The sequence below is a fragment of the Nanorana parkeri genome, unplaced genomic scaffold (assembly GCF_000935625.1).
Source record: "Nanorana parkeri isolate BGI_ZX_2015 unplaced genomic scaffold, ASM93562v1 scaffold2261, whole genome shotgun sequence".
Lineage (NCBI taxonomy): Eukaryota > Metazoa > Chordata > Amphibia > Anura > Dicroglossidae > Nanorana > Nanorana parkeri.
Genome location: NW_017308529.1, coordinates 127043 through 137729, shown reverse-complemented (window position 1 = coordinate 137729; position 10687 = coordinate 127043). Strand labels below are relative to the sequence as shown.

Here is a 10687-nt window from a genome sequence, read left to right as displayed (position 1 = left end):
CCTGTAGACACCCCAACGATGAAACTGTTTTGTTTCACTGTATGAAGTTGGATTCAGTAAGGAACCATTCTTGAATCTCAGGACATACAAACCATGGTCTCCTCACTCCAGCTGGAGAGCTTTTATCGAATGTAAAATTGAAGTTTTTGTAATAGAAAAGATTATTGTTACAATGATTCTTCTCATAGTGGGCGATATGTGCTCATTGTAGAAGGTTGGAGAGATCAGGGGGTTCCTATATTTGTTCCTCTGAAGACTCATGTGTGACTGTCACATAACGAAACAGAGATTGATCCCCATACAATGACTTTATCTCCAGTACACAGAAAAGGTGGATTTTTCCTACAATCCTCTGGCTGACCCCAAGTTCTTTTTTCATGATCACCGATTGGTGGAGTCGGTGAAGATGGGTGACCCGTCCACTCATGAGTTCTTCCGGCTGCTGGCGCTGTGCCACACGGCGATGACTGAGGAAAAGAAGCCAGGTAGGGCTGAATATTTTGTGTGGCCCCTTCATGCTTTTGTATGTAGCAGAGGCATCACTGTCACTTCTTATCTTGTATCTGTCCACCTCAGGTGAACTGGTGTACCAGGCCCAGTCTCCAGACGAAGGTGCTCTGGTGACCGCCGCCAGGAACTTCGGCTTTGTGTTTCGCTCCCGGACACCAGAGACCATCACCGTGGTGGAGATGGGGACGACCAAAGTGTACGATTTGTTGGCTATTTTGGACTTCAACAATGACCGCAAAAGGATGTCTGTGATTGGTGAGTAAAGGATTGCCATGGCTTAGGCCTATGACCTAAAGTTATGGTGGGTGATGTAATTCATGGGAGGTCTTCAATGAGAATTCTGCACAGTATTCAAACTCAGTCTCGTCTTAAAATTAGATTCCAGAAGCTATGTGTCCATTTGCAATTGCAGTGTCTTTGAGTGAATGTGTCTATAGTTGCATCGAATCTTGTAGTTTGAAATGTCCTGTTGTATCAAGGAAACGAGCACTGCGGGGGCCCATATAGGCTTTTGAGTCTTCTACAGGATTACAACTTGGTGGGCAGAACGTTTTCTTCATAAAGGCTCCTACAAAAGCAAAAATACCTAATAGCTATTTTTATGAATGGATGTTCTGAATGTTCTCTTGACCCCTAATCATTGAATATGTTTGTTGGCTTTTTAATTATTTAATTATAGTTGATTGTTGTGTCGCCGTATCTTTATTTCCTTCTGGCAGTGCGGAGCCCAGAGGGACGTCTGACGCTTTACTGCAAAGGGGCCGACACCATCGTTTACGAACTTCTCGAGCGCTCAAGTGAAGACTTGAAGGAGGTGACCACCGACCATCTGAATGTAAGTCCTATAACTCATGTGTCCACCAAAACTCTGTATTTCATTGCTATGGTAGATACTCGGGAGGTAAACCACCTAACACTTTCTTCTATCTTTCCTGCACTCTGGAGAGATCTCTGTGCTGAGTTCCTGGGTCTGCATTCCTGCTGTACCCATTATGAGGGGCTAATTTTGTTTATTGAAAATTCTTACAAACAAGAACATATATACAAGAAAACAATAATAAATAAATAAAACATATTTACAAAATAATTGAATATTACTATACAAATCAAAAATATAATACTGGGTGCAAACCAAATTGCGCACAGCATAATCCCTACGAGAGAGCCAGACTAAGGAACATCACCGTCACCATGCATGTAGCCTCTTATCAAAAATGTATTTGACCTGAAAATCTAGGGGAGTGAAGAAAGGACAGAGAGAAAAGCCGCACACCCCGAGATCAACAGGCAGCAGCTACAGAGTCCTGATATTCCTCCACGCCTTTATCCAGGCCCCCTGCTGCCACCTGTCTTTCTCAAGACCCCGAATCTTCCCGACCTCACCCAGAACGTCCTGCACCACCACCTGGACAGGGAGGATTTTACTCCGCAAGGATACCTGACACCGTGCACTCCACGTGAAATAACGGACTACGAGACTAACTAGAAAAAGTGTTTCCAAATCATAATCCCGGCGAGTCTGGAATGCCCCGTACACCCACTCTGCATAACTCATCTGGGGGAGGAAGGGGATACTCAGAGCCCTCCCCACCCTCTTGTACACCTCTATATTAAAAGGGCACTGAAGTAGAAAGTGATCCATGGACTCCAGCACTCCTCCACACTCCACTCTCGGGCAGCCCCGATCACTCATAGAAAGAAACTTCAAGTTGCCCTTCACATATTGTTTCCCCTGGAAGGCGAGCCAGGCCTGATCCCTAAACTTCATTGATTAATTTGGAAAGAATCCCAATCGCAAACCCTCCCTCAAAACAAGGCTTGGGCAATCCCTTAAGGCCAGTGGCTCGCAAAAAGCAAATCTCATGACCCGCTTCTCAAGAAGTTTCCTTGGAAGAGATCTGACTTCTCCTGCCGTTACTTGCCACTGCCGAAGCATTTTCAAACACGGGGCAACATAAGCTGGGAGCTTATCATGCTTGACCCGTAGATATCCTGCTGAAACGCTCTTCATTTCTATATTTTTCTTTAAACGCTCCGCTGCTCTCCTTCAGAGCGCTCACCAACTCCTTCTGCTTCCTCAAAGCTTGCTCCACGTCTCTCAGCGCAGGCCTCAGAGCTGGTCTCTTCTTGCTGAAAACTTTGGAATAAATCCGCTATTTCTTTCTAAATTCAGCTTTCAAAGCCGTCAATTTCTCCTCCTCTTTATCAATCCGCGTCAGCTTCCCGACAATCCTCCGTCTAAAAGCAGACAGGGACTCATCTCTCCTTGGGCCAGGCCCAGAATCTTCCACAGGCTGAGGCCTAGTCACAGGCTTCTCCAGGGAGCCCCCGCCGGGGTCCTCCCCAGGATCCAGCATCTCTCCTGGGGGCAGAGAAGCAACTCTAGCCCCTGGTCTCTGGAAGCTCACGAGCTAAGGAACCAGCAACCTCACACCTCGCTGTCAGTGAGCAGAATGGCAGTTTCCCACCATCCCTGTGCTGAGTTCCCGGGTCTGTACACCTGCTGTGCCCATTATGAGGCGTTCCCACCATCCCTGTGCTGAGTTCCCGGGTCTGTACACCCGCTGTGGTCATTGTGAGAGCTCCCACTATTTCTGCTTATTTTTCTTTTGTATTATAAGGAAAGGTAACAGGAGGAGCTGGAGTACATAAGGGATGGTGGGGAAACCTAATACTCCCAGGTAGACAGGAACAGTCAGTCAGAGTCAGGAACTTTAGCAGGGAGATCTCACTGTTGAAATGTAAGAGATAGGAGCTGACTCCAGACCACCAGCCACCACCTAACCTACACTTTATGGCTACACTTATGTGGACACCACTTAAAGTTGTTGAGTTCAGGTGTTTCCATTGAGGGGTTCTGTTAAATCTCCATCATACAAAGACATTTTAGACAATTGTGCTCTTCCAACCGTGTAGTAACAGTTCAGTGAAGGCCTTTTTCTGATTTAGCATGATTGTGTACAAAGCCAGCCCCATAAGGGCGTGGTTTGACTAGTTCAGTGCAGAGGAACTTGAGGGGCCTTCACCAAGTCCTGAGATCAAGCCTACAAAAGACCCTTGTGATGAACTGAAACGTCAACTATTAGACAGGTCTCTTCATACAACATCTGTATCTGTCAATTGTTGTGGAAGGCCTTCCAAGAAGAGTGGAGGCCGGTGTAGCCCCAATTGAGGGGCCATATAATATATCACCAAAGTATCACTTTTGCTCTTGACGAGGACCAGTGAATCGTTCATCAGTAATGTCCAGTCTATAAAATTGTTTATCTTTGTCTTCCTTTCACCTTCCCCCATCACAGGAGTTTGCCGGTGAAGGCCTGCGCACGCTGGTTCTGGCTTACAAGGATCTGGACAAGACCTACTTTGCAGACTGGAAGAAACGGCACCACGAGGCCAGTACGTCCCTGGAGGACCGCGATGAGAAGCTCTCAAAGCTGTATGAAGAGATCGAGACTGACCTGAAGGTTCACATTAGTCTTTTTCTATCCATGTTATAGTGTGAAATCATTAGACATTCGTTTCGTTCCGAATCAATACTCGGACGAATTTTCCGAAATTCGGACACATCCAAATTTCGGATCCCGTTTGAATTTCATTCAAAAACTAAATTGAATCAAGCATGTGACTTTTTTGGCCAAGAGATGTGTTTTTCGGTTTAATGCATCTGAATGGGTCTGAACACAAATTTTCGTTATGGCAACATGGGAGCCATATACAGTATATACACTGAGTGGTCAGATTATTATGACTACCCATCAGTACTTCGTTGGGCCGCCTCGTGACTCCACGAGATGTTGAAAGGTGATGCAAAGAATCTGACACTGCACTGTTCCTTCTGTTGTCTTGTACCAGTCTTGCCCCTCCCCCGTTCTGCCCTAACATTGACTAGTCGCTGACGGCCACAATTCGCACGTTCAGACCCAGATTTTCGGCTGACAGTCCGGTCTTTAAACACTTTAACAATGAGCCCCTCTTGAACATGTAAAGAATTCTGCTGTTTTGCTGATACTCGCTCCATGGCTCCAAACGCCAACAATCATCCCGCGTTCAAAGGCTGTTACATCGCGTTGTTTCCCCGTATCTTCAGAAACAAATCACTTCTACTGTCGTGGTAAACAACCTGCTTACCTATTTATAATGGTCTGGCCCTCTAGCAACTTCAGCGCCAAATTATAGCCAATTTGCCTACAAACGTCAGGTGGTCATAATAATCTGGCCACTCAGTGTACATATAATACTAAAGCTGAAGCCAAATTTTTTAATTGCATTCGGGAGCTCCAAAATGCCATTCGGGTCTGGGAGCCATATAAATGTATTACTTAAGCTGAGGCTCCCGAATGGCATTTTGGAGATCCCGAATGCAATTCAAAAATTCGGATCCCGAATGACATTCGGGTCTGGGAGATTCAGCTTTAGTATTAATATCTGTATATGGTTTCCTGTGGTATCGGCAACGAATATTCATAAACTTATCCGAAACGAACGTAAATTCGGATTTCGTCCGAATCGGAAACCCGAACCCGATTGAATTTCGGATCTGAATCCCAAATTTTGAAATAGCGAAATATCCAAACTGAACCAAACCGAATTTTTCCGCAGCTTACATGTCTAGAAATCATAGATTAGTTTTGTGGGGCTTATATGTCATTTAAAGTAGGGATGCACAGATACCGATACTAGTATCGATGCCGAGTATTTGGGCGAGTACTCGTACAAATGCTCCGATGCCTAGCCCCATACTTCTGTTATCAGGAAGCCGGGCAGCAAGTCATTACACGGCGCCCAGCTTTCTGATTGTCCGGGAAACCGGCTTCATGCTGCCTCGCACCTCATGACGAGGGAGCTTGGAGCCGGCTTCCCGGCCAATCAGGAAGCCGGGTACCCCGTCATTACACGGCGCCCGGCTTCCTGATTGGTCAGAAAGCCGGCTCCATGCCGGGTGGTGAGTCTTTACAAGCCGCCTGGCTTCCTTAAAGGAGAACTATGAGGGGGGTGCTTTTCACTCACCTCATAGTTCTAGCCGACCTGTGACAATGAGACTGTCACAGGTCGGCTTAGTAGATCGGGAGGTGAGCGAGCACATACCGTCGCTCGCTCACTTCTCGATCCTGTCACAGCTCTCTGCCGTGACAGGGGTGGGGCTGGATTCCCCCCTCCCCGCTCCACCAGCGCTGACTGGCGGAACGGACGGGGGAGGGGGTGGGTACAGCTGGCTCTGCCTCTAGATAGGCAGAGCCAGCTGTCAGTCATGCAGCTGGGCGGATCCCGGCACAATTGTCGGGATCCGCTTCAGCTGCGGCGTCTCAGTATACCGCGAGCTATAGCTCGCGGTATACTGAGCCTAGGGTGGCGGGAGGACGCTAATTTGTGTCCTCCCGTTACCCTAAGGAGAACTATGGGGAAAAGCCCTAACCCCATAGTTCTCCTTTAATGGGACATCCGGTATCAGAATTTGGTATCGGCGAATACTGAAAAAAAAATGTCGCTACTCGATACCGAAATGTCGGTATCGGTGCATCCCTAATTTAAAGTGACACTAAACTCAGAAGTTAAATCTTAAAAAATACATTCAAGTACCTCAACTATTAATAAAAATGTATCTTATTTGTGTATCACTCGCCTGTAGATCCTCCAATCATCTCTGAATTGGTGCTGACACTGTCCTTCCGTCTGGAGGGGGGCTACTTTTGTTCCCCATGGTCCCTGTGTGTGTTGTAAAGTAGTCACCGCTCCAAGCTCACTCCTGTCATAGACTACAATCGCTATACAAATTAGTAAACTAAACATGAGATTGTAGTCCATCCCTGGAGCGAGCTTGGAGCGGTGACTACTTTACAACACACACAGGGGCCATGGGGAACAGACGTAGCCTCCCTCCGGAAGGAAGGACAGTGTCAGCACCAATTCAGAGATGATTTGAGGATCTACAGCCGAGTGATACACAAATAAGAGACATTTTTATTAATAGTTGAGGTATTTGAATGTATTTTAAGATTTCACTCCGGAGTTTAGTGTCACATTATTATAGCTTTTACTGGTAGAAGATTTCTCTAGGATATGTTGTCATAGAAACAGGATTTTGGGATTGGGTCCAAAAAACATATAACCAATACCCTTCAACTAGTGGTGACACTCGCAGTAGTCTAAGGAATCATATATGGGTAGATATACGTGTACACCTCTATGTTTGAGAAAACTCTAGTGGTTCCTCAATTTTATTTTCACATTACATTTACAATGTTACTAACTGAAGTATTTTTGTTATTGTTAAAAAAATATATATAATTTTGCAATGAAACATGTAATAGAGGGCGTTTCCATGACGTTCAGTTTGCAGAGAATACTAAGCCATCCTATCAGAAGGCCCAGCGCTAACTGCATTCCTCTCTGCTTACCGCCATTTCTGTTCTGTATGCCGATCTCCCCTGCGGTTTAATCAACATCACCTTTTAACCCCATCATGGCTTCTTACTGATATTTCTGCCTGATCACTGACCAGGAAAACTTGGTAAAACATAAGAAGCTCTTGTGACTCGACATGCCTTTGCAGTCACTTAAAGTTTCTCTCCAATGCAGGTGGGTGACACCACTTTCTCTTTTATAGCTAAGGAATACTGTGGTGTCACCTACCTGCCTGGTGAGCGAACATTGAAGCTTTTTATGATGTAGTTTACAATGTAGCGTTTTGCATGCTTGCTGTGATGATGGGGAATTGAAGGCGCTCCCTCTAGTGGTGATCCTTGGATAAGGCAATGTATAGAGGATCCACACTGAACAGATTTGTAGAGTAGATTCATTTTGTTGGCATAATTAGGTCACTCATTAACAAGGGATTGACTAATAAAGCTTTGCAATAACATTCTGTCCGTCTCTTCCATTTTTCCCTGTACAGTTAATTGGAGCCTCTGCTATAGAAGACAAACTCCAGGATGGTGTCCCCCAGACCATCGAGATCCTGACCAAGTCCGACATTAGGATCTGGGTCCTCACAGGGGACAAACAAGGTGAGAGGCACTAAGACTTTTCCCCAGCTGGAGAATGATGGTATGCGTCTGATTGGTGGCCATCCCTCTGATGTGAGCATGAGCCCCTAGTCCTGACGACCTTCCCGGGCCACCTGTCTAATTAAAGCTGACCTCCGGCCTTCCCTTCAGTCTTGTATCTGACCTCCGGCCTTCCCTTCAGTTTTGTATCTGACCTCCGTCCTTCCCTTCAGTCTTGTATCTGACCTCCGTCCTTCCCTTCAGTCTTGTATCTGACCTCCGGCCTTCCCTTCAGTCTTGTATTTGACCTGCGTCCTTCCCTTCAGCATTGTATCTGACCTGCGTCCTTCCCTTCAGTCTTCTATCTTACCTCCGTCCTTCCCTTCAGTCTTGTATCTGACCTGCGTCCTTCCCTTCAGGCTTGTATCTGACGTGCGTCCTTCCCTTCGGCATTGTATCTGACCTCCGGCCTTCCCTTCAGTCTTGTATCTGACCTCCGGCCTTCCCTTCAGTCTTGTATCTGACCTGCGGCCTTCCCTTCAGTCTTGTATCTTACCTCCGGCCTTCCCTTCATTCTTGTATCTGACCTGCGTCCTTCCCTCCAGCCTTGTATCTGACCTGCGTCCTTCCCTTCAGTCTTGTATCTGACCTGCGTCCTTCCCTTCAGGCTTGTATTTGACCTGCGTCCTTCCCTTCAGCATTGTATCTGACCTGCGTCCTTCCCTTCAGTCTTCTATCTTACCTCCGTCCTTCCCTTCAGTCTTGTATCTGACCTGCGTCCTTCCCTTCAGGCTTGTATCTGACGTGCGTCCTTCCCTTCGGCATTGTATCTGACCTCCGGCCTTCCCTTCAGTCTTGTATCTGACCTCCGGCCTTCCCTTCAGTCTTGTATCTGACCTCCGGCCTTCCCTTCAGTCTTGTATCTGATCTCCGGCCTTCCCTTCAGTCTTGTATTTGACCTCTAACCTTCTCTTCAGTCTTCTATCTGACCTCCGGCCTTCCCTTCAGTCTTGTACAGTTGTAGCGGCTCCTCTCCTGGACTGAAATGGCTTCCTCTGATATCGCTGCACACTGCAAGCTTCTCACAATGTGCATTAGTAGCTGCAGGAAGTCCCATAGAGCTCCGCCTCATTTCCTAGCTGGAGGACGCCCAGCATCCCCTAGACTATTCTTCCAAAGACTGACTGTCACTGGCCCGCCCCTTTCAGTCATGGGGGTTCAGCATCACCTCGGGTGGTCTGCATGGTTAAGCCGTGCCTATGTCTACTGTTTTCCAGAGACGGCTGAGAACATCGGATACTCGTGTAACATGCTGCAGGATGAGATGAAGGAGGTTTTCATCATCAAAGGTACCAGCTCCGAGGAGGTTCTGGATGAGCTCAGGTACAACATTCATACAGCCGGAGACATTCAGTTTGGCTCCCTATGTGCTTCCCCGCAATGTCATATGTTAGGGGGGCACTGAAGGGGGTGTCGTTATTATCCCTGCAACTGAAGGCAACAGGCATCCATTTACATATATGGCAGGAGAACACACTGATGCCTCGTATGTAACTCGTACGTTAAATACGTCTTATCGCTGCAAGATCAGATGAATGCATTTCCTCCTTATACATTCCTGCTACAGAATCCTGACACTGATCATGGGAGGAGTTGTGCAGAGGAGGCGCGTCATTTCCAGGAGCTGCTGGATCTGCCATCGCGAACTACATCTCCCATGATTCAGTTTGTCATGGCCGAAGTGAATGGGCGGGGCATAGGTCTGCCTGTCCACTGATTAACAGGCTAGGACTTGTTACTAAACACCACCAATGGTTCTGCCCACGCTAAGGTTACCAATAGTCCCCATTTCCCGGGGACAGCTCCCATTTTGAGGGGTCTGTCGCCAGGAAACAAACGGTGACAGCAGCATCCCTGGCAGCAGTGAACTGTCATATACAGCCAGTTTAGTATATGCTTTGATGGCCGCCTCTAGGCAACTGTCTATCAACAGACCGCTCAACAATACATTCCAAGGACATTGTTCTAATAACATCTTTCTGTAACTGGAGACATTGTAGCAAGCAATCATTGATTATCTAAAGAAAAACTGCGGTGTTTATCTATGGTTATTTCCTATGTTCCTCCGCTCCATCTAGTGGCCAATATACAGTATTACATCTAGAGGTGCACCGAAATGGACATTTTAAAACCGAAACGAAACCGAAATAAAAAAAAATGTCAGGCCGAAACCGAAACTGTTTTTCATTTTTTCAATTTTTTACAATATATTTTATTTTTTATAAACGTTTTAATTTTTTATATTTATTTTTATTTATTAATTCATTTTGTATTAAATATTTATATTTTTTACTTTACTTTTAGGGGCTTCGGGGAAATATTAGGGGTCTAAAAAGACACCTGATATTTCCCTTTTAAAATAGAAAAAGAGATTGAGAACACAGAGTCCTCAATGTCTTTTTCTGTGTCCCCTGTTATCAATGAACAGGAATCCTTTATACTGAGTGTTTCTGATCATTGATAACATGAGAACATTGTTTGTTTACTATAACTACAATTATGAATGAATGGGGGTGATGTAGATGTGATGTAGATCACTCCCATTCATTCATAATTGAGGATATAGTTAACATGCCATATCCTCAATTATGTACACACACTCAGCGATCGCTGATCTCTGAGTGTGTGTACCCGCTCTCCTCTCTGACAGCTGTCACAGGAGGCTGATCGAGCGGTGTAGAGAGGAAAGCCCAGCCTCCTGTGACAGCGCTGTCTCCGCCCCCACACCGCTCTGCCGGACTGTGATAGGAGGCTGAGCGGTGTGGGAGGAGAGACGCCGGCCGCTCACAGCGCTCTCGTCCTGCAGCGCTCGGCCGGCTGTCACTTTCTTTTCTGTTCCAGCGGGGAGAAAAGAAAGCAGGGATGCGCCGAAAAGTTGCTGCCAAAAGTGCCATTTTCGGCCGATATGTTTCGGCGCCGATATATCGGTGCATCCCTACATTCGACCTGAAAAGAAGAGTCTCTGTACAGACTGCACAACAACACATTCCAAGGATGTTGTTCTAATACCATCTTTCTATAACTGGATACATTGTAGCAAGCAATCATTGATTATATATAGAACATAACATTGGTATATGAGCACCTAATATTGTCATCTTATCATTATTAGAACACAGGTTCATTTCCCCCCC

The 10687-nt window shown here is 46.2% G+C and overlaps 1 protein-coding gene across 1 annotated transcript in view; it reads left to right on the top strand.

The window, feature by feature from the left end:
* LOC108801231 (phospholipid-transporting ATPase ID-like) overlaps nt 1–10687 on the top strand; it is a gene marked incomplete at its 5' end in the record, with an annotated part of 56437 nt that overhangs the window by 35676 nt on the left and 10074 nt on the right. Inside the window, 6 exons of the mRNA XM_018573166.1 lie at nt 320–485; nt 577–765; nt 1230–1345; nt 3810–3974; nt 7403–7514; nt 8771–8876. Of these exons, the coding sequence (XP_018428668.1) occupies nt 320–485; nt 577–765; nt 1230–1345; nt 3810–3974; nt 7403–7514; nt 8771–8876 (854 nt within the window). The remainder of the gene's footprint in view (nt 1–319; nt 486–576; nt 766–1229; nt 1346–3809; nt 3975–7402; nt 7515–8770; nt 8877–10687) is intronic.